The sequence below is a fragment of the Lontra canadensis genome, unplaced genomic scaffold (genome assembly GCF_010015895.1).
Source record: "Lontra canadensis isolate GAN:19392208 unplaced genomic scaffold, GSC_riverotter_1.0 scaffold213, whole genome shotgun sequence".
NCBI classification, from domain to species: Eukaryota; Metazoa; Chordata; class Mammalia; order Carnivora; family Mustelidae; genus Lontra; species Lontra canadensis.
In genome coordinates this window covers 322,010-347,198 of record NW_022631207.1, presented here as the reverse complement: position 1 = coordinate 347,198, position 25,189 = coordinate 322,010, and the positions used below count along the sequence as shown (strand labels likewise).

The window sequence follows — 25,189 nt, the reverse complement described above, 5'->3', positions numbered from 1 at the left end:
TCCAATTTAAATCACCGTATTATAAAGCGGAAGCCATTAATTACTATTAAAAAGTAACACTAACAGTAGGCCAGAGGAAAAACTTTCAATGTTCTAAGTTACTTTGCACAAGGGTAGAGTGCCGTGAATTTAGACGAGAAAGCAAGGATTTAAATTTGCAGTTTTTTAATCACCTAGATTAAGTATGGCATAAACCGAACACTGGCATTCCTCCAAGTCATCAAGGTACACGGAGAGCTTTTTATTCAAAATATTTTTGGAGTATTATTTCTTTAAAATTAAAAAAAGGCAGGCAATAGAAGGCATGCAAAATTATGCTCCGTAACTGACACCACCCATACTTTGCTGTTATAATTAATCATTTAAGTAATTGACAAATTTAGCTTACCCTTGATTTGAAGTGAAGGCAATTTAGGGGAGAAGTTGATGAAAAAATACGGTTTAACCTCTCTCTCTCAGCTGTCTTCCAACAAAAGGACGGCACTGTCTCCTGCACAGTGCCATCCTGGTCTCTGGTTAACAGAATCTCTATATTGCCTTTTTGCCAGATTCTTGCATCTCAGTCTTTGGCTGAGACCCAGCCCATCATTGCGTGAAATGAATTACACGAAACTTTTTTTTTTTTTTGGCTTTTGTTAAAAGTGAGCTGGAAATTGAGGCACAAAACAGAGGCTGATTTCATTCTGCAATTCAGATTTGGGTCAGATTTGCATCTTTGTTTTGGTAGCTTTAGTGTGACTTGAAAGCTGTAGTGACAACTCCACTTTTCATCTGAAGGGTACAGTAAATAGTTAAACAGTGGATGTCTCTAACATGTACCTTCAGAATAAATTCTATTAACATTCATTCAAGCATGACAGTCAGTGTATATCAGATATACTGTATTATAGTTGACTTGGTGCATACCCATAATACATGGCATATTTTACTTACTTTTTTATGTATTAAAGAACCAAAATTATTAAAATCTGAGAGGAGACAAGCTCAGAGTTAAAAAAAAAAATCAACAGAAGAGGAAAAGCAGTGTTTTTCCCTCATAATAGCATAAATAGCTTGTTTGAAATGTAGGTAGTGAATTGAAAGAGAGAGATATTTGTGCTTCAAATTAGAAATCAGACAGAGTACTTCACTACACAAAAAATGTACACATAACCTACAAACAGTAATAAAAATGCAAATACCCCAAGCAGTTCCCATTTTTCATTAATTGAATCCACTTTTTCAAGGAGATCATTTGGTAGTAAAACGCCACCTTTCTTCAGAGCTTCAACCTTACTAAGCAGCTCCGTCTTTTTCAAGTCCCTGATGGTCATTTCAACACTGTATCGCTAAAATGGGAAGAGAGAAGGAGAGATATCATTAGGGAGACAAGTGTTCTTAGAAAATCTTTGCGCACAGAGTTACTGATGCTCATGGCTGTTAAAAGTTTTTGTTTCCAATAAAATGTACGGGGAGGCTAAGCCTAAGTACCTTCAGAAGGTGAGGAATTTCACTGAAAACAGTTCAAATATATATATTCACACATACATAAACATTCAAGGTATTCCATTTAGTTGACTAAGATTTATGTCATTTTTTTTTTGAAGATTTATTTATTTCATTTTATTTTGAGAGAGAGAGCAAGGAGGGGAAGGGCAGAGGGGGAAAATCTTTCAAGCAGACTCCCAGCTGAGCAAGAAGCCTGACTTGGGGCTTGATCCCACAACCCAGGACATCATGAACCAAGCCAAAAGAGTCAGATGCTTAACTGACTGAGTCACCTTAACTGACTGATTTATGTCATTTTAAACTAAAGTTTACATAGACACTTGATCTTTAATGTAAAATATTCCACACAGGAAAATACCTGGTCCAGGGGGATTTAATATTACAGTTAATTTCAGTCACTATTTGGCTCCAGAGTGTTGCCCATCTCTCATCTCTGCCCCACAGAGGACTGATAGTATAGGGTAGTACAAATAAAAAGATCCCCCAAGATTGTGTGACCTTCATCCTGCATTCTCAGTGAACACTTGCCACCCCCCCCCCAATTTTTCTTTTATTTAAAAACTGTGTGGGCTTGATAAGAGGTACATATAGAGGGAAAAAAGAGCAAACCAGTGCTTTGGAAATGGTTACAAATCTATGCTTCTTTATTGATGACCATAAAATGACCCCAAACATCACAATTGACTACAAATACTTCTCTGCCAATATACATTGTATTCTAACAAACTGCCAGGTGAGTCTCTGCTAAAAGATGTTTTGCTAGAGATAATCTAAGTGCCATTTAATATGGCACTTACTATAGTGATTCTCTTCAAATAACTCTGTAGATAACTTCATAGTTAGAAAGCCTTATATTACGAATAGCTATACATGACTGTGGCTATATTTTTTAAAATGTACTACACAGAAAATCACCAGTGAGTAGAAAACTAGATTCTGGTTAAAATATTACACATATTTTACAACTTTTTAGCACATTTCCAAAATATAATGGCAATCTCCCTTTTTTTTTTTTTTTTTTTTGAGGTGTGTAAATTGGGCCACTGAGGCCCTTGCTAGTATAGCTCCATTGCTCTAACTGAGCCAAGATGAGCACATTATCAGATCTAATCAGAAAAGCTTTTGTCTGGGCAAAGCAGCAAATTAGTCAAGTTCAAAACAGGCCCAGGCATGTTATTCACTCTGAAAACACAATATTCTGGAAGATCCCAAACTAAAATACAATTGGAAGCAGCTTAAAGGAAAAGAAGGTGTGAGCTCCTTGTTTTGGGTAATAGACCCTCAGCATTTACGTGCATATGTTTGCATACTTTTACTTTCCGATTTTAATCTTCCATTTACACTAAACATGCACATCATTTGTATTATGTAAACTTCTCCAAATGTTAGTCATTTGTGGATCACAGAACAAAACCTTTCAAATGAGGTGATTTAAAGCATTTCATAGTATTAATGAATGTTGATCAGGGTGTCAAAGTGCCCAAAATTACATGAATATGCATAATGAAAAAAATCAAGAATTGTTTTAGAGCTCCTCCAGAATTTGACCCGTGATACGTGGGAGATTCTGATTGCATTTTCTAATGCCAGGCGATTACCAGGACCCTGTCACTCCAATATTTAAAAAACACACTGGCCGCTGGAGTTTTCTGGACAAAAGACTCAACAAGTATCCTAGAAACCTGGATAGTGTTTTATTTATCAGAGTGATGATTGAGGAGAGGGCAATCTGCTTTCTGTAATCAGATTCCCATCTAAAGATGATGCTGCTGACAAAGATTTACATAATTAATCTGGTAAGACTTCTTTGACATAATATTGGGGAAACCAGCATTTCAGGCAGGCAGAAGATTGCTATTCAAATCTTTTGCTTATGCCACGTGCACTGACAGAAGGAGTCCTCGGGCTGTGCCACCTGGGAGCAGCTTCAACCAGTTATCACTGTCACTTATGACAAGCCCATCCCCTCTCTTTACCCCAACTTTTAACGGTTCCCACACAGCAGATCAGTCAAGGCAGAGAACAGTTTAGATTTGTCCCATAAAAATGATGATCTTGTAATAATAAAAAATATAAAAAGCAATTAATTTAATTTTAGACACAATAAAATAACTTTCTCTAAGAAACTTGGTACAAGTAAGTAGTCCCTGCAACAGCTATTATAAAAGATTATTACACTAAAAACCCTTGTATTTATGTATGCTCCCTGTCGTGTCACCATGTAACCTACTGTATAAATAGCTTGATTAAAGATGTGATTGATGGACAATGCCTTCAAACTATGAAAGCTAAGGGAATCCAGCTAATTGTTAGGTATGTTGGTATGTGCACAAGAGCTACTTGAATGTCATGTAATTTAAGGCAAAAATATTGATTTTAATTTTTGAGACACTCCGAAGGTTGAATCTGATACGATCTAGGACCTCAAGTCGCATATGGATGTAACGATGCCAGAGGGTAGTTTTTGTTGAGGCTCAAGACATTTTGCTCTTCTCTCTTCAACATCTTTTCATAGCCTTAGATGGGGAGAATCAACTGCCAGCTCCATCAGTTCTCAGTCATCCTATCAAGTAGGCTACTTTCTCCTGTGGTGAGAGGATAATTTAATCTTCATATTCATTTCACCCACAGCAGTAAGTGAGCAGAGGCTGCCCCATTGTGTCCTAGAGTCTGGGGATATTATGATAGAAACTACTCTTCAATAGCCAAAAATGAGATTAACAAAGTTAAAGTCAGATGGCTTTTCTTGAGTGCTAAGGTAAATAAGCATCCCGTATTTAATTTCCCCACAGCACCTGCTGTGGGCCTCTCTGTCTAGTCAAAAATAAAATATACTCTATTGAAAGGGCATATTTACATTATTGAGTGTATTTGCTTGGCCAATTCAATTTTGACTAATGAAGCCTCCTAATAGATACGTGAATGATCTAAATTAAAGATGCAGGCCCCTCCTATCCTAAATGCCACTCCTGTGTGTATGGAAGGTATATAAGAAAACTTTAAAAACAAAGTTAAAAATAACCACAAACACTAGCTTGCTGTTTCAGTCAAAAATTAAAGAAGTTTTTAGAAATCCTTATTCATTGCTTACTTTTTATAAAAACACAAGTGCTAAAATTGAATTATAAAACAAAGCCTGTAAAAACAGGAATTTCTGAAGTACATATAATTAGAAATGCATAAAGACTTGATTGAGATAACTTTTTTGACAGTTATGCTAAGGGTTCTTTTCCCTCCTAAAATCTTTTTTTTTTTTTTTTTTTTTTTTTTGTTAAAAATCACACCAAAAATTCTGCCCAAATGGAGACTGGAACAATGCCTTGAAACAGTGTTAATTGTCACCATGGAAACCAGAAGAATAAGCCATTTTGAAACTGGTATAGAAGGCACACATTGAGCAACTCAAGCATTTTTCTGCCTCTCTCAATGTTAAAGAACAAGATGCCTTGTCACTGTGAGGTCAGAGAAAGAAAGCATCATGAAAGGGTTGTAGATGCTCACTGTCTGGTAAATAAAAAAAATAGAAAATAAACTACATACAGCCAATGCTATAAGACTCTACCCAGTGAATCTTTTTGAAATAGAAAGATCATCAAAAGATGGCCAGGATGGGGGGATGGATTCCACCTAAGCAAAACTTCAGGGCTATATTATGTGAACCTTGCCCCCAAAGCTCCCTGGGAATTCTGCTGTTGTAATAAAACTTCAGAAGAGGAAAGAAAAAAGGCAGCATGATGGAATTCAAAATAATGCTCTAAAAGCACACAGAGAGATTAAGACATCCATTGTAAGACTTTTGTATGGTGCTTCTGTTGGTTATGCTGAAAAGAGACCAGACATTGCTGAGCAGAGAGTGAAGTTTGGGCTACGAGAAACACAGAATTAAACCAAAGAATTTTCTTGATTATTAGAATAGGGCTGTCCAAGTCTGCGTCTTCAGGGTTGGAGCATTTACATCTTAAGCCATATTTTTGAGCTTTATGTGACTTTCTATTAGGAAGAGTTAAGGCAAGGAGAATGATTTAGTTATTAGAATAACAAGTTTGAGTATCTTTCCCAGGGCAAAGTAATACCACAAACACCTGTGTATCCAGCATAATCCCCTTTTCTCGAAAACTCACAACAGAAAGATAGAGAAAATACAGCAAGGGGGAAAAATTGTATTTTAGCCTATTTACCAGAAAGCATATGTTAGGAATACACCAGAACGCCAAACTACTGGTAAAACTATACGTGAAAATGCTCATTTTTGCACAAAACTACAGAGATGCGTCTGTCTGTGACTCCCGTATTGTGCTTTCTGGCTAGTGTTTGCCCTCCTCATGCGAGGCTTCATGGTGGCCCCTCAGCAAGTCCATGCCTAATGCCATTCAGTGGCAAACAAAGAGTCTTTTTACATGAAAGTCCAGGGTCCACAGCTCAGCTGTACATGCCCCCGAGTACAGGAATCTGCTAGAGGCCAGCGCCGTCCCTGCAGCAGCTCAGGCGCTGCCCCCTTTTCCAGAACACCAGTGTCCAGCCCCTCACAACGCGTGAGTTTCACATGGAGCCAATATCACCACACTTCAGGAAGATGTGCAAGATGGAAGAGGGCTCAAGCCCAAGACAAATAATAGTCGTTATTTCTTGCAAACTCTTTGTATTTTGCCATTAGCAATTTATGGCGAATAATCGCACAGTGAAATTATAAAGACTCCTACAATTGTCCTTGTAAATTAATAATAGGCTTTCTTGATTGGGATAAATTTGCTGCTGAGCCTTTGGAAAAATTAAAAAGTGCAATGTCATTTAAAATTGCCAGAACTCACACAGCAAATTACATCTGAGGTTAAGAATTGAGTTTTACCCCCTCTTCCAGCTTATTCCATTTGCATGATCTGGAAATCACATTACATTGGCCATGTATTGTTAATTGGACATAGATTGCATTATCTTTAATATAAATCAAACTACAAATATTAAAATGAATTGCAAATTCCCTAATAGAAGATCATAAAACAATCTTTTTTAAAGTATCTCCCATTAATAATTTAATTCCAATTATATCACTCAGAAAACTTAAGTAGGAAACCTGGCAACTTATTTCTCCAACCATTTCTTTTACATAACAAATACCTAAGCCTTTGAAAATAAATACCCAGGGCAAAATTCATTGTTATAGAAGAAAAATAAAAACACCAAGAACTGAAATCTTTTCATTCTGATTTCATGTAAAATACTGCATAAGAACCCCCAGCGCCTGCCTGTCTTGTCCCTTCCCCACCTATGTCAAGGGTCAGAAAGAAGTCTCTACAGAGAAGATCTAACTAAGTTCCTGGAACTATTGTAATCTTACTCTCAAAAATTATAAAATTGATTATTATTCTTTTATTTATTTTTTAAAAGTTCTCTAGTCCCTCCGATTTCCCTATAAATCTGCTATCTTTCTGAAGCCTTTGCATGGCCTTTAATGAGTTTATATTAAATATTTAATACTGTTTAGGGCATATCCACTACTACCCAAAACAGTTATATTCCCAGCAGTCCCACTGTTTCAGGCAGAGGACTTGATTGATCCTCCTAGCCTGAATTGAGTAGAATGAAAAGAAGCAGTTGGAAAATAGCAGCAATCATTTAATGCAGATGACCTCTGACAGCCTCGCAGCTCTTCTATCTGAACAGAAATTTGCATGGGGTCTCTGTGCAGAGGAACAATGTAACCTAAATGGTAGACAATCTTTATTCTAATGAAGTGGGTGTCAAGGTCAATGTAAAACTGCAATGATAAATGGTGCACCACTAGGCAAGAGAAGTTGCATAGGCATTGTAGTGCTTTCACATTAATTGAAGACTGAAATGCACTGCGTGAAAAGCACAAGCCTCTCTTTTCACCATAATGTGTTAATGCGCCAATGCCGAAATGATTTCTTCAAGATATTTGCCTGTTGACACGTATCTTATTGCAAAAATAACGCAAATGTGGGATTATGGCAAAAAATGGACATTTTTAGAATTTAGCTTTTGCCTGGAACAGAATTACAAAAACCTAAATAAAATGTCCCCAAACAACATCCTGACACCTAATGTAATTCCTTTGATCCCCTTTTCTTTTCTTTTTCTATTTAGACCTGTCTTTAATTAGTTTCAACCAGGCAACCTTTATGGACCCCTTCGCTGGGTACTTTCATACTGAGCTAACTGTAAAAGAGGACCAAAGAGAGGAGAATCATTCAAATATTATTTTTTCTTCTCACTTCTAAGTTTTCTGCTTAGTCTGCAGTTAAGATCTTCAGGAATTGTTTGTCCTGAGTGAAAATGTAGGAAAAGCCTATGGTTTGTAAAAGAAAATAACTATTTTCTAGTGTGAGAGCTAGAAAACTATAATCTGGCCGTTTGACATTGCCAAAATGACTATACGGCAATAATTACACCATTTCTTCAGTTGATCTAGCAATTTTGTGGCAGCCAATTTTTTTCGTTATATAAAAATAAGGACTGTAAGCTGCTTTAAAAAAAATCCTGATCTACTTAAGCCTGTCGAGGGGACATTGTTTGCTAATACACTCATTAGCAACCAAGCATTTTAACTTCATCAATTAAACAGGAAATGGAGTTGCACCATTAGTTTCACAATTTGCTAAAATACTGATAAGAGCATATTACGAACCATGTGAGAAACATTTTCAGGCTCAACCCATAATATGTCATAAACTCCATGCATTTTTAAGGTTGACATTTTTTTTTTTTTCCTGATTCTGGTAGATGTAACCATCTTTCTAACACTAAGCTTCCTGCTACAAATAGATTTTTAACAATGGAATTACAGTTATACTAGTCAGAAACAGTGAGCGGGTCTTTCGGTCTGTAGTCTTGGTGACTAGGAGGGCTATTAGTATGATTTACTAGAAAATAAATGATATTGCTGGTTTGCAATTCTGAGGGAAAACAAAATGTTTCAAATAGAATTTAAAATTCCTTAAATGGTAACTCAGAGGGAAAAAATCTCAATATGAAGGAGGATAGTGAAAAAGAAAAAAAAGTTACTGATGAAACTATTTAAAAAACTGTACAGCTTCATCTGTGTGTGATTTGTCAGGTCTGAAGCTTTGACGTGCCCAAGGGGCAGACCCCAGCGGGGAGTAGGCTGCCGAGCTAAATAGCTGTGAAAGAAGTCTTAATGTAGGATGGAATTCAAACTAACCTTGACATGACCTCGGGAAAAATATGCAAAAAGTAAAATGAATGCACTCTGCAAGATACATCCTAATTTTGTGGTGGAGCTGGTTAGTTTTACAAACATAACTGAGACCTTAAAAGAAAAATAGAAAGCTAGTAAAAGGGGCAAACTTTGGAATTCAGGCAAAAAACGTAAGCAAGCATGATGTGTTACTGTGAAGGCATGTGAACCATTTGGAAAGAATCCAAATAAAAACCCACACCGAACAATATTGTTGTCAGCCTGTCTATTCAGGAAAATTGTTTTTTTTTTTTTTTTTTAGGTTGAATATAAATGACACAAAGCCAAGATTACATCACTGCATTACAAAGTCTGTTGTGGTTTTTAGCTGAACAAGCCCCATGGATCTATTGGTTTAGGACAGTAATTCAGTAAGGAGGTTTTAATGTGTTATTTTTCCTCCAGTGACAATAAAAAAATAGAGGAATTTAGGGAAGAAATACTGTGGGTGCTCTCTAGTCCATCTCTTGCTTTTGATCTGTATTTGATAAGCCAAGCTCATGTTTTAGTTGATGCACTGAGTCTTGATTTGACTTTATTATAAATTTTGCCTGTTTTGAAGTGATCAGCTTAGGAGGGAGGCATTTGTTCTAGCTCCTCGGCCAAGAACTGGCTAACTCATTCGATATATGGAAATTTTAATTGACTGTCAACTTGTGTAGAAATTCAATCCTATTACCTTCTCAATGCAATTTTGTAGCAATACCAGTTATTTACTACACTACTAACCAGATTTTAAACATAATTAAATTACTAAGAACAGACACCCAAAATCTAATGACTTAAATCCCTACAGCAAGGATGTGAATTCCTAGATCAGGTATATTCGATTTTCATAAGCATAAAGTGAGCAGAAGGATGCAATCATTTAGTAGCACAGAAGTACACATTTTCCTGAGAACCTGTTGAACAACTTATGTAAAGATGATGGTTTCATGGGTATGTTACACCACAGGGCTCTTTTTCGGTATAGTCTTATTCGATATTTTTATTAATGATACATAGAAGTAAAATATGTTTATGGCATGTTGATTGGAATGCCAGATTATACTAATCTCAATGATCAATAAAGAATAATAAATATTTTAGTTCAGAGAGCAGGAATTCAAATACACACAACATAGTGGTATACTTGCAAACTGGCTCTCTGCGGGGAAAAGAAAAAGAAAAAAAAAAGCCCTGATTTGTAGGGTTTGCTGATTTCCCTGGTATAAATACTCCCACCATGGCAAATTCCAAACTACCAAAGGTTGCTACTGCCAACAAAATTCTTTAATATTTAACAATCAGTTCTTCTGACCCAGTACTAGCTAGATCCAGTACCCTACTGGCCCGGCAGCTGGTGGAAAGAAGGTGAGTTGAGCACAGATAAGTCATCTTCTTTCATACTCTAATTGTTGCTAATGTCTTGGAAAAAGAGAGCTATTTTCTCTACTAAAATAAAAACAATGCAAAAATATGAGGATTACTAACATCTGATCCCAGGGAAGGGGAAAAAGGAAGAAGTAGTGTGGATTGTGGGGGGTAGGAAAACACAAGTTCCATCCAAAAGGGGCAACCACTACCCAGCTCTGCCAACTGTTCCTATGTTGAGAATATGGCTTCAAGGTGGCTTCTGTATGAACAGGGATATATGTTTAAGAGAAGACAGAAATATATATTTTCATGTGAAATCTCATTTTTATACATTGAATTAAAACTTTTTAACACTGTACAGGCCAAACTGTGTCTCTGAGTGGGATCCGATTCATAGGCAACTGCTTCACAATGTTTATTTATGATGATACTGTACTCCAAAGGGAACACAACATGCTAGCATAGTAGATTAAATCTAAATGGGAGATATGAGACAAGTCAAGCCTGAGATAATAACCTCCCACCATTAAAAAATAAAAATACAAAAACTGCATAAACAATACAAGTAAGGAGGTTTCAACTGTCTTTAGATTCAATGAGTCAACAGACAGTGGAAGGTAAATATAAAAAAGGAAGTATGATCTGGGGCTGGACTGAGACAAACATAGGGTTATAAATAAATAAGAAAAGCAACAGATCAGTTTGATGGTGACTTACTAAGCTCAAAACTGAAGTCCTGGTTCTGGTTGGGTTTCATTTTCCAAGCAGGGCTTAGACAATGTCTAAAATGTCCAAAGGAGAGCACTCAAAGAAGGCAGAATATTCAATGCTTCTCTGAGGAGCAAGCTGTTGAAGGAGCTGAAAATATTCAGCCAAGGGTAAGTAAGAGTTGAAGATGAGAGAAGAGAGGGAAGGACAAGTTAGTAGACTTAGAAAATTAGAGGGCTTTCAATAGAAGAATATTAATTTCTTTCATCTGGTCTCAGAGGTCAGGCATGGGATCAAAGGCTGAAGAATAAGTAGGAGTGGAGCTTGGGTGATGGGGAGTTCCCACTTACCATGGGTATGCAGGTAGAGACCAGAAGTGTACTTGATAGGGAGATTTTATGACATAATGAGGCACTGAATGAGGGCTGGCCTAGAAAATAAAGTCTAAAGTTCCTCTCTATTTTACAAAGTTGATCTCGTTCTTCACATTGCCAAATCAACCATCATGATGATATTATTCTGTGTATAGGAGGGATGTCAAGACCAAAACACACCAAGGTAAGGAGAAGGCAACACTTACTAGAACAAGACTCACATATAAGATTCACATGTAGAGAAAACTAGGAGAACAACAAGGGAGCAGAGATACAACCACATAAAACATAAGCTATTCAATCAGAGCTCAAGAAGGGACACGGAAAATCCGAAGAAAAGGTAATGTTAAATGAAAATCCTCAAATCATCTTCAATCTGTACTTCCATAGAAAAGCATTTCATTGAATTTGAGATAGTAAATGAAACCTTTTGGGTCCTTTTTTTGGTAAATATTTTATGGGAAACTTCAATAGAATTTATGCAGTTAAGTCCATATTTCAACAAGGTCTTTCCTGTAGATTTGTTTTAAAGATATAAACTTCACAAATGGTACTCTCAAAAATTTTCTTCCATCAATACAGAACTTTCCCCAACAGATTGAAGAAATGTGTTATAACCCCTGCTGCCAGCAGTGTGGGCATAATGGCAATTTCTCCTCCATGCTATGAAACTTCATGGTTGTGCTATATTATGTTGAAAATCTGCACATCTCAATGGGTTTTCTGTGCATTCCAATGCACTTCAGTGACGATGTGGATCATTGCCATAATACATCATGACTGTTCTAATTACGGTTTCATTATGATGCACCATATCAGGGCTGTCGTAATGTCATGTCAGCACATAGTAAGAATAGTTATGCAATTATGTAATATCTGTTGGAGTACGTAATGTAGGATGGAAAAAAGACACAAGGAGCAGCAATTAATGTAATGGAAACTCAGTTTTCTCCTTTAAAAAAGTTTCCAATTTAAAAGTATTATTTCTTCTGCTTTCCATCCTCTGACCTAAACAAATGCCTTGAAACACATCTATTTTTGTTTCATTGTGCACTACTTTATAATCTGTTGAATTTTTTTTTAAATAAAGCAAAATAAGATGAGAAAAAGGAAATTCCTGACTTTAGCTGTTCCCACATGTCACAGGAAGAATGCGATTTACCTACAATATACTACAAGAAATCCCGTAAAAATCTGAGTGTAGTACATTAAAGTCCACTGAAGGCTTACTATTATGCAAACTTCAAAGACAGTGTCACATTCTTCTCTTCTCCTTGATCGCTTGTGTAGACACGGAACTTCTTACTTTACCCCTTAAAACTTGATCAGCTGTATCTTAGATAAACTCTGATCATGAAATGAAATAAAGCATTGATATCCCTATTTACTTCCCTAAATTATGACCATAAATATACACTTGCCTTTATAGCCTTGTTGCCAAAATATGCCCAAACATGTATAAAAACAGAAATCTTATTATCTATCTTATATTTGAAGAATAAACTCTCAAAGGATGAGGGCTATTCTATTTCTGGCCAGTCATGGAGTACCTTGAATATTTGAGGTCTTCAGTAAACACTGAATCAATGAGTACTTTTTCAAACTAAGCATTATATGAATTGCTGTTTGTTGTTTTAATATACAACCATGGGAGAATTTATATATCAAAGCTTACCCCGTATCTGTGTAGCTGAATTATAGGCTTCTTCAATGCAAGTATTTATAATAGAAATGCTGATGAAGCCTAAACCATGAACATATACAGTTGTGCAGCAGCAGCCATTTCAAATATAGATGTATTTTTAGCATTAGGAGGCACCAAGTTTGTTTAAATCTGGACTTTTTTTTTTTTCAATTGCAAGTAATGTTAATAGCACACTGTAAATGTTAAGGCTAAGTGTGCAATGTCAAAATAGATTGAATCTCTCTGAAAATTGGAAATTCAGGCTTTTCAAACGTAATCCAGATGTTTGGCTTTTATTCAGATTTCAAGAAAGAGGGAACTAATATGATATAAAATTCATACATGCATATTTCATTAGTGCCTTTTGTATCGCTGAATTAAACATTCTGAAACGTGCTTTTCCCAAATCACAGAGTTTTAAACCAAAGCAGTTGCCAAGATGTTGCACACCTCAAAAATAATGCCAAATTAATTTCATAAGGAAGAGACTATATATTTCTCATGTTAATGCTGTTGATAATGTTTCTTCAAGGAGAGTATCTTGCTTTCTCTTTGAGGATGACAAGAAAAATGAGAGGTAGAGCGCTGCAGCCATTATCAAAAAGATTGCTGCAGAACACGGTGACTTCGGCAATCCGAGAATCAGTGGTCTAAATGAAGGCTGAAAGCACTACCCTTCCCCCCATAATGTCATTATCAAAAGCTATCTTATCAAGTTTAGTGCACGTGGGCATTCTTCAGGGTCTATGGACACCAGCACTGAGAAACTCACCATGATTATCCAGAACTCACCACGTCTTAGGTTTTAAGACAGAGCCGATCAAAGCATTTCCAGAGTTGTCCACTACCAAAACACAATGGAAATGCCATGATACCATTATATATTCACATCAAGGCTTTTTCCTTTGTAGTGTATTTCTGACTTTTTAAAGGGTTCTTACATCTATAATCTTAATAGAACCAAAATGCCATGGAATTTTTCTTGGTGACCACCCAAATCCCTGAATTATAAAATATTTGATGCCTTAGGCCACTTTTTGAGGGTACTCTGGTACCTTCACTTCAGATAAGGATGAATGTAGTTTCAGAATTAGATTATAAGTTCCTACAATGGGGGTATATGGTCAGGGATTGTGTGTTGTTCACCCTTTATCCATAACAACTCTTAGCATTATGGGTTAGCTGTGGAAGTTGGAAAATATTTATTCATTTGAATTTCTTCCAAACAAAAGACCAAGTAAGCCTGTATCAGCAGTTGAAATATATGTCAGATATACTATATTAGTACACAGAAATGAGTAGCATGTGATTGCCTCCATTTATCTCTGAACTTCGTATGTTCAGAGAAAAACTATTTGATCACAATCTCCAACACATAAATATTATTCTCAATTTTTAGACAGAAACGGTGAATAAAGTTAATTGTTTCCCATGGCCTGGAATAGTTAACCCAAGAAAAGCTTCTATAGAAATGTATCAAAGAAAAGAGGAAGGTGACAGAAACCTTTTAAATATTTAAGGACACCTTTTAGAAATTCAGTGTTTTCTCAGAGCAATAATATTTGACCAAGATGCAAGACGTGGGTCCAATTTCCAATTCCAACAGCAATATACTATGGATTTTAAAACCTTTCTGTTCTAGCCTCTTTTTCTTTCTTTCTTTTTTTTTTTTTTTTTTTTGGTTTCTTGGAGGGTACATGTCCATATTTACTAGAGAGAGAGCTTCAGAAAATAAATCTTAGAGATTTCAGGCTTTAAGCACTGTTTATTGTTCCAGCATCAGAAAGTCCGACTGTCATTTCAATGGATTGTTTTCTTTTTTGTTCTCCTATGGCAAGCCCATGGGGAAAGTCAGTAATATCGCTTCTGTCTTACAGATTGGAAATTGATACATAGAAGCTAAGTGACTTGCCCAAGGTCAGTAAGACATCACTAAAACTCAGAAACAGAACTTTCAGGAGGAATTTCAGCTTAGTTTGCTATGTCATGCTGTCATTCTTGAAAAAGCATCTTTAGAAATCCATCCAGAATTCTGAGAAAATTGGTAGGCCTTAGGAGTATAAGGTAAATAAATAAGGCCAAGAATGTCATTCAAACGGACTTCAGAGTAGTCAAAACGCACTTGAGAACCCCACCCTTGGAGCTTCGATGGCCAGATTAATTTTGATCTAAATTCATCCTCCAAGCCTCCACAAATTTTTAGTAGCATGAAGTTGAGGCTAAAAGGGCAGATAGGCTCTCAGTGATAGTCACACCTGTTGTTCAGAAGAATGATGGCTCACAGTTTAAAGAAGATCTAGGGTACAGGTGAAAATGTATTAGCATAAACTAAGACTATAAAGACCAAACAGTGGTTATGATAAGAACTTTTGAGCATTTTTCCAGCTATGTAAGGGAGTCTGCCATAAACATTCAAAGACATTTATTAGAATAGCTCCATCAAAGAGAAACACAGTGTGTGAGTGTGTGTGTGTGTGTATGTTTGTCCAATCACAAGAGTGATAAAAGTAAGAAAGAGGAAGGCGTAAAGATTTAAAGGACAAAATGAAAGAAATACACAGACGGATGGAGAGAAAGTAATAAGGAAATAGGGGAAATTACAAAAGTTTCACCAGATAGGGGAAACAATAACTAGTCCACAGAGAATAAACCATAAAAACTACCTAAAAGTAGAGAATGTTGCAGAAGAGGAAGGAGATCACAGCTAGAGAGAAGGTTTTCAGTGAATGGGTCCCCTGAAATAATTGGATGAAAGAAGATGATACTGACAACTTAAAAATTACTGTAAGAGCCGCAAAAATTCAGTAAGTGGAGATTGAAACAAAAAACCCCAAAAGTACCAGGATGTGGCCATTCAGTGCAGCTTTTAGCCATAACACTGGATAACTTCTCAAGACGAAATAGGTACAAACTTTGTGATTGGGAGGATTTTCTCTAAGCACATCAGCAGGGAGCCCCTCAATGGGCACCATTTTCTCTGCGGCTATTCCTTCTGCTTTTGCTCTATTGGTGGCTTGCTCTGTTGAGGGAAGTTATTTCTTATTTTTGTGGTCCCATCTGTAAATCAGGGACAATGGATATCCTCACCACTTACCCACCACAGACGTTTTAAGAAATAAACAGATCTTGTTTGTGTGAAATTTCAGATCTCTATGGAAGATGTGCCGTTTTAAAACAAAGTCTTAGATTTTAATACATATGACTTGTAATATGACTTGTAACATACAACTTTAATACATATGACTTGTAATTCCCATTTCTTTTCATTAACCATCTTAGAAATAAGGTATTGTAACTACTATCCACATTAGATAATAAAATAGGTCACAATGGAGAGGAGACACTGAAAAGGTAAACAATATTTATATATAATACATATATATGAGCTATATATACATAGTCTTCGTCTTTTAGAAAATATATCAACAAAGTGTTACTATTTCTCTCCCCACTTAATGAAGGGAGGAGGGAACATGCTGGTAATACCTAGTAACACTACTTCTCAAAACCTACACACACATAACCATTTGATCACTAGGTTCTATAAACATGGTGACAGAAAAGGACCCATGCCATGCATTTTGTTAATCAATGAGATTCAAGGAGTTTGGCACAAATAAATAAATAAATGAAAATAAAATATAAGCCCGTAATCAGTTTGCCTATTTTTAAGCTTCGTTTGCATTGCTTACTCGCTTTGCCCTTCCCTGTGCCTTAGTTGCTCATCGGGGGATAATATTAATACCACTTTCACAAGGTTACTGTGAGGATTGAATGCACTAATACATGCAAAGATCCTAGAACAACTCCTGTTACATAATAAGCACTAGGTACAAGTGTTTGTTCAAACTTGATCCAAATCATGCCTGCTAAGAAAATATGACCTTTGGCCTAACTTTTCTCGTCTCTTTTATGCCATTAGTTTGTATATTTATGTATATAATTTCCCTTCACTACATAAAACATCGAATCTAGGACTCAATGTTCAAGGGAAAACAATCTTGCCTTTTGCTGACTTGCACTGAACACATGGATGAAAGCTATTAGGAGGTGCTGCTGATTTGCTCCTCTTCCCCAGTGTATCTTCCTGATTTGGATAAAGTACTAGTCATTTATCAAACTAAATCCTAGATCTGAGAGTTCCCCCCACCCTATGATGTATTCCTCTGCAACGTACCTATCTTCGTATCTTTATTCCACTTATTTAAATTCAGTGAGGTCCAGTTCAAATATCATTTCTTCTTATGAAGACATCCAAAGAAGACCAGCATTTTTTTTTTTTTGCTACCACACATATTTGCTATCTTTGCTATTATTTCATGTTTTTTGGTTTTGCTTTTCCAAATGGGTTATAAATTACTAAAGGAAAAGGATAGCCTTCTTTTTATTTTGTTTTTCAGAGCATATAGTAACCCAAACGGATGTTTATTGCCTAATACCAGACATCTTCATTTCTTCTCACTTTTCCTGACTTCTAAAGGAAAGGTGAAATTATTAGACCGTTCATTCCTAATATGTGTTAGACATGAACATGAGACATATGAATATATATTTGAAAATATATATGGTAGGAAATATTTGTGCTTAGGCAAATAGAAAGCAATGCAAATTTCATAAATTATTAGTTGAGCTTGATACTAATTAGTGTAGTTTGCAAAGTGGGAAAAAACTTGTAATCAATTTTTCCTCAAGCACGTATGAATCTGCCTTTAACCAGATAGCTCTCCAGAGAAGTAGCCCCAGTAGGGAATTTGGAATCAGAGAGATTGCCTGTCACTAGGTCTCCCAGGGTAACTCTGAATTCAAACATGAGCCTGTTCTTTACCAAAAATGCCCTAGGGACAATTCTAGTCCTTTCCTCATAGACAGTTAAATGCCTTTAGCAGTATTTGCCATGACATCCAATGTGACAATTCAAATACAAACCAGTGATGTGCATATCGCAACTCAAGCAGAAGGTAAGAACAGGTTGTTTGTACCATATAAAATGACCCATTTTCAATGGAAATAAAAGTGAATATATCTGTTCTATGCTGCAAAGAAATTTGAGGAGGATTTGATCATTCTGTCCAAAGAAAAAGGTAGGAAAATTAAAATGTGTAGAAAATAAGACGTCAAAGAGAAAGCTAAATTTCTGTGACAGATTTAGCAAGACACTGTTCAGAATCCAACTCAAGAGTTATCTACTACTGAATAAAAGTAAAAAGTAAAGGAAAGGGTCTAAGAAGGCTCATAAAATTTGCATTTACTACTACTACCTGAAATGAACTAAAAATAATGTGGCATTTGGAAACTATACGCTTTTTATGGTACTTTGCCACAAAATTATATTTACCCATGAGTTTGTTTCTGTAGCCTTTGAAATCGAGTTCCTATAGTTCTGGTTTTTGCCAGATGGTTCCTAGCCAAATCAACTACTAATTGGAATTATCTTTGATTTCTCACCAGTGAGGCAATATTGAAGTTGGAACGGACCTCTAAGCCACCCAGTCCATCCTCCGCTTTATAGATGAAGAAAACAAAATCTGAGAGGATAAGAGTCATTGCCCAAGGAGAATCCAGCCTCCTTCTCCAGCACTTTATCACACAGCTTTCTAATCTTCCTCACATGGCACTGGTCTTTAGCAAAGCTCACAAATAAGATAAAAGAAAATTCAAAAGGAGAATCTAGAGAATAAAAAAAAACATAAAGAAACTGGAGTACTGATCTGAAGTTCACCCATGCTCTTCAAGAGAAATTAACATAGGGATCCCTGAGGGGCATGGCCTTTGTTTTTCCTGTGGAAGCTTCAAGATTAGTCAATCCTGCTAGGACACAGCTGAGAATAATACTGAGTCATGGTAAACCTCTTACATGATACCCAAACTCCTTTTTTTAAAAACCACTATGATGTAGGTTTGAGTCCACATTTAAATATTTTTTTATTTTGTTTTTACTGTTTTAACTGTTTCTATCTCCGATTTAGAACTCATTTTCTAAATCAGTGTGAATTTATGTTTCAGGATCAAACATAAAATAGTCATTTCATAACAGCAAAGCCACCGGAGAAGTGCTAATAAGAGCAGAATCACAGCCAAAGTTGAAAGAAGTGCATTAGATCCATTTTCTGCTTTCCTTTGGGTCCCACAAGCACAATAGAGCAGAGGAGGCCACCTGGTGGTGAAATGAACCAATTAACCATTTAATGCTACATTGTTGAACAAGGAAAACGGGCAGACTTTTGGGTTGTTATAAGAGGAAAACTAGAACCTTGGCAAAAGAGTGGTAATCAACAGGTATTATTGTGATGCAGACAGAAAATTGAACTGGGAAATCATTCAAGTCTGTAGAATAATGTATATTACTAAAGAGTTGTCATAATAGTTATTTATATACAAGGGAATGGTGAACTTTTCTACAGTCAGATAGTTTAGGCACGCTGGCCATTTGGTCACTGTCAAAATTACTCAGTTCTGTTATGGAAGTATAAAAACAGCCGCAAACAATACATAAATGAATGTGCCTGCCTATGTTCCAATAAAACTTTATTTAAAAAAAAAAAACAACCAACAGGACATGGGCTGGATTCGACCTTCCAGCCGTAGTTTGTTAACCCCTGAGTCTGTATTATGTATTGAGCTACTTACCAAGCAAAAGGCTGAACCCCTTATATACATTACTCATGGAATCCTGGCAACCTTTCAAAGTGGGGGTTTTCCCCACTTCACTGATTTGAAAACTGCAGCTTAAAAAGTTTAAACAATTTGATGGAAAACAAACTACACTCCTTCTAACATAGAAATGCTTTCTGGAGCCTCATGACCATTTTTTCTCTGTGACTACAGCAATCTGTTCTGACCCACCCTGCCATTTATCCTGCAGAGGCTGCTTCTGGTTCTCTCCACGGAGACTTTGCTCCTGTTTCTCCATCTTGCATTCTTTTGAAATGTTGTTTGTCTCCTACCATCTCTTTCTCCATCACTTCTTTTATGTTTAAAAACTTTATGTCAGTTTTCATAACAACAGATGTAAGCAAGCATGAAAAAAGACAAAAGCAATGTATTAAAAATAGATAGCCATGTATACAACAATAAGCCAAGGAAACTGTCATACTGTATATGCTCCAAATGGAATGTGAGCCAAAAGCATGATGCTCACTCTTACATAAATAATATATTACGCATCCACTGGGAGAAGAAGCAGCTCTGTCCCTAAATGGGAAGATTTTTTAGCCCATTTTATATCATTTACTTTTCCTTTTCAAACTTTTTTTTTTTTTTTAGGTATACGATATGTTATACTATCTCAGACAGGCAATATTCCTCTTCCAAACCATCCATGAACTATTTTATTAACTGTTAATAAGAGAGAGTTGAAAAACCTGATGGAGAAATCCATGGAGCTTGGTAAAGCCACTCAAATATATGGACCTACCATCACTACCTCAATATTAGCATATTTTCTCCTACAAAAGAGGAAAGAAGTGGTTTCAGTTAGATAGAGTATAGACAAAACCAACAGAAAGGACTTTTAAAAGATTTTTTAATTTGAAAAGAAACCTGCAAAAGCTTGAGAAATGTGACTATACAGAAAACAGAAAGAAGAGGTTTAATTACCGAGCGTGGATTCTGGCCGATTTGACAATTAAACCTAACAACAGAAGGGATTTATACTAGATATAAGAAGACTTTCAGGGCAGGGAGAGTTGTTAAACATTTTAATGGGAGGCTGTGGAATTCCCTCTGGAAAGATCTTTAATGGAGGACAAATTCTCTCCTATCTGGAATGGATAAAAAACAATCCTTGAAAGAGAGGAAATGAAATGAAGGTCCTTATGAGGTCACTCGCAGTCCTGAAACTCCAGGTAAATTTCTCACTTCCCATGGAAATAAATAACTGTACAAAACCTCTAAGAGATTCACTTTGGGAGATTCCGGAGAAAACACTCATTAAGCAGGCGATTTAAATCAGAAAGTATTTATTGAGTGCCCGATATTACCTAGCCCCGGGGAGAGCAGAGCACAGGTCCCAGCAGCAGTGCTGGACAATGGACAGAGAACACAATTATTCACTTCAGTTAATTTTTTTAAAAAAATCTTTGAACTCCAATCAGCTTTCTGGAACTGTCTATTTCCTGAACTTGGTGAGCTCAAAAAAATCCCACAAGAGCTGGCTGTCACATGAGATTTCTGGCATTACTCATGGTATCCCTGGATCTTTGTGTAAACAGAAAAGGCTTCTGACAGTGTTTCCATACTTCATCTCTTTTTCTAACCCAAACTTGGACGGACGGAGCCTCTTAAACTATCATCAAAACATGGATTATAAAATGCTAGCCAACTTTGAGTTATTTTGCTATATTCCCATGTTGCAGAAGAAGAATTCAATTAGCTCAACTCTAGAGATTCATTTATACTTAAGTTTTAATGAACACGATTTTTGTTCATGGCTTGTAAGAAATCCAGTGATTTACGGAATGGCTCTTTAGCATCAGCAGGCAGAAGAGACTGAGGAAGAAGAGAGAAAGATCACACAGAGGAACGTTCTTCACACATATTTTCAAATCTCAATATGTCCCAGTTGAGGAAAGCTGAGGAGGAAGGACAAAGTTCAATGGGAAGACAGTAAACCCAAGTGGATGTCAAGGACAAAAATAGGGGAAAGAGGTGAATTCATCACAAATCTTTATCAGATTCTAATTTTAAATGGTACATCTTTTAGATTTTTCTTAATTGCATAAAATCATTGAAGCTCACAATTAATGGCTAAGTTAAAAATTTAAATGACTATATGAGAAGATAATTTTTTAGAACTATGAACAGTGTGAAATTTTTTTCAATGAAAGAGTGGGAGACAGTTTCAAAATTACATTTTAACTTTCTCCTGACCTTACAGTGGTCAACCTTAATTTTTTAAAGTTGCATATTCTGAATTAGCCAGCTGTAGCTTTGGAAAGAGGAGTCCATCTTTTTTAGACTCCATCTATCCACCCTCATCACGACGGACCTGGGTTACTTCTTATTGTTTTTCTCACCTTCCTCATGACTACTTCTTTAGACATACCTACTCCTCTGAAGTCAAACCTAATTTTCTACAACAAATATGTCAATAATCTGTCACATTAACTATGGTATAGGAAAAAAAATGTGCTGATATTCCTACCATGTCTAATGACTGTCCACGTTCACCTGCATCTATTGTTCTATTTTTAGTTTTATATTCTTATGGTACATGTTATTACTTATATGTTTAAGTAATCATACTGTCTACATAATCAAGAATGCATGACCAAATAACACAGTCTAGAGGTTGAAGACTAGCCACAGAATTATGGTGATTAGTTGTACATTTTTGTATCGTTTGTCTCAGACATGGGCATCATGATCCTTCCCTTCCTTCCTCCCTCCCTCTTTTTTTCCCAGACACCAACCTGGCCAAATCTGAGTACCCTGAGTATTAAGAACTTCACTCAACAGTACAGTTTTTAAAGGAGAGCAACTGTTGGTTTTGTTTTTATATACTATAAGAAGAGGCCATGAGGTTTCAGACTGAATGACCACCGCATGAAAATAGGGTTGTTTTCTTGCAAAAATAATGAATTGATAGCATAGTTCCAATCAGGAGGATTTAATTAAAAGCTTATTAAATAAATCTATTTGAAAAGTGTTTCTCAATATGTATTTATTGTATTTCTATTATGTGCCAGGTACGACACTAGGCAGTGGAGATACGGCAATAAATGATGCAGACAGGAACCTTGCCCTCCTGGAGTGTGGAGTCTAACAAAAATTATAATCATTCATTCTCACATTTGGTCCACAAAGTCCAAACCTATCATCACTATTAAAAAGTATGCATTTAATTATAACAAAGTACTCATGGCTAAATTATTCTCAAGGAAGGCTCTGTTAGGGAGGCACCTATGAATACTGACAGGGTAAAACTATTATAACGAAGGTAGCAAAATTGAATATGCCAAGACTTAGAACATAGAAATGAGCTCCAAACTGAAGCTTAGAATATATATGAAGAAGTTTGTGTATATATTTACATATGCGTGATTTAAATGTCTCGGGACTACCAGCATATTTGGTCCAAGGAATCTGGTTTCACCCAAATTCAATCCTTATGAATGATACTTTTAACTAGATGAGTTAGTATTTTGTATACGTGTATATATGTGTTAACACACATAAATGTGTGTGCATGTGTGTATATACCCTTTCCACGAACTTCCTAGTTTTCAATGGATACAATAAGACGACAAGGGAAATATCACGAATCACAAATTTTCTTTAAGTCATTATCAATGAGCATATAGAATCAATTACTTAGGAAAGCAGCTGAAATAGTAAGTTCAGAGGAGTTACAGGGGTGTATAGATGTCCTTCTGGGGAAAGGCTCTGTGGTCTAAAGAAGTTTGGAAGAAAAATTAGAATCAACCCCAGAAGCATTAGCCTGGCTTGACTCTTTTCTGGCTTCAGCAAGAGAAAATGGGCATGTGAGTATATGTGTGTGTGTGTGTGTGTGTGTGTGTGCGCGCGCGCGCGTGCACGCACATGTGTGGGTAGTGTATATATGTTTATGTTTTGTGTCTTATGTAAATGAATGAAGGTTCAGCAGGAAGACCACTGCTTCCCTTTCAGCTTACCCCAGTGTGCCTCATTAGGAACAGAGTGTCGCAGAAGTGCCTAGTTTAAGAATGTATGAGGTTCACAAATGCCAACATTATTAAAAAATATGCTTGGGAATGCCCTTGTTTCTGAGAACTGAAATTGCCTCCTTGACAAGACTGGAAAATGTTTTTTTTGCAAATGATATTCCTCTAGAGTATCTCTCCATGGGGACCCTTCCTCAGTGACTCCCTTTGGCAATAACAGGATCCATGAGGTTGAATCTTCCTAGGGCAATGCTGCCTTTAGTGCACTCCCCCCAACAAACATAAATATTTTCAGCCTTAGCTTTCCTGAATCTAACAAAATATAGGGGGGTCCCTGTTCCACATGGCAACATTCTCCTAGGGTGCTGAGGTGCTTAAGAAAGTTTGAGGGTTTTCACAGAATAGCCTGATGATTGGCTAAGGAGCAAACCCAAGTCTATCATGTTTTCTCTGCTGATGTGCCATTTAATATTATAGGAACTTCCTTCTCTCTGGCACTAGAAGCTCATGCAGAGGGAGGAAAATGCACTTGCAAGAATTTTGCCTAAAGTAAAGGAGAAGATATAAGGCAATAATGAGCAGGCAAATAGTGCGTGAAAGATTATGGGCATTAAAGGCAACCAGATTGGGTTCAAACTCTGACTTATTTACTTATTTCTGTGGTAGCTACTGAAACAGCTCAACAACTATTTCTAGTCTTCTGCCTTTCAGGCACATAGTAGGGATGCATTTCCCTATCAACTTTGGAATTAGGTGGGGCCGTGTGATTAGTTCTAGCCAATGATTCTGAGAGGAAGAAACATGTTTCCCTTCCAGGTAGAAGGTTTAATGTCAAGAGGGAGACCCTCCAGAACTCTCTTTTCCCTTTGTTGCATTGAGAGAATATTTAGTTCATTAGTCTGAGTCCTGGAGTAAGAACAGTGCCAAGCAGAGCCCATAGCCAACCTGTGATGGATGAATAGTATGTGTGAGAAATAAATCTTTGTAACTTTAAACCTTTGAGATTTGGAGGTTGTTCAGAATCTCAGCAAGCCCTAGCCTAACCTGAGAAACTGGTTCTTTTAAGCTAGTCACTTAACCTCTCTGTTTTTGCTCATATCCATGAAACGGGGGGAATAATCCATTGTGAGAGCATTAAACAAGCTCATGTGTATAGGGCATAAAAAGTCAAATAGTAAGATTTGATCAATTTAGTTTTTTTTTCCTTCCATCCTACTCCTATCTCATAACTCCCCCCCCCAGACACACACAATTCCCTTTTTATCAAATGGTGAAATAACAACTGTCCTTGGTCCCTTTTGTAGATTTCTTCTCTCTACAGATTCCATCTTCCCTTCCTAGTGCCCTTCCATTTAAACGAAATGTTAACATTGGCACTTAAGCCAGTATTATTCTCCTGCCCCTTGAGTATATCTGCATCCAGTAGAATGCATTCTTTTTATCTCAAAGAAATTAATCTTAAGGATGGGATTTAAGGCAGTATGGACATTTAGTAATGGGAATAGTTGGCTTGGGGAATTTCTAATACTCCAAGAGTGATGTCCCCTGGACAACCACAAATCTACCTCTTTCTAAAGTTAGACATGGTAGTGAGATAAGGACAAGAAAACAGGAGGTTAAAGAATTTATCTGAAAAAGTACTATGATTGAGCTTTTCCCACCCAGGGTTTTCCAGACTATTCTGAACAGGTACCAGGACTTCATTTTTTTCTTTTTCTTTTCT

General features: G+C 36.5%; 1 protein-coding gene and 1 long non-coding RNA gene across 4 annotated transcripts in view; one reads left to right on the top strand and one right to left on the bottom strand.

Annotated features, from left to right (window-relative positions):
- Positions 1–25,189, bottom strand: part of LOC116861945 (A-kinase anchor protein 6) — a 416,895-nt gene that overhangs the window by 78,037 nt on the left and 313,669 nt on the right. For all 3 annotated transcript variants that reach the window (XM_032848880.1, XM_032848882.1, XM_032848881.1), the window contains exon 10: positions 1,182–1,328. In XM_032848880.1, the coding sequence (XP_032704771.1) occupies positions 1,182–1,328 (147 nt within the window). The remainder of the gene's footprint in view (positions 1–1,181; positions 1,329–25,189) is intronic.
- On the top strand, positions 10,013–17,242 carry LOC116861946. The gene is made up of 3 exons (XR_004381570.1): positions 10,013–10,057; positions 10,829–10,938; positions 17,227–17,242. It is a non-coding gene; the product is annotated as an uncharacterized LOC116861946 (long non-coding RNA).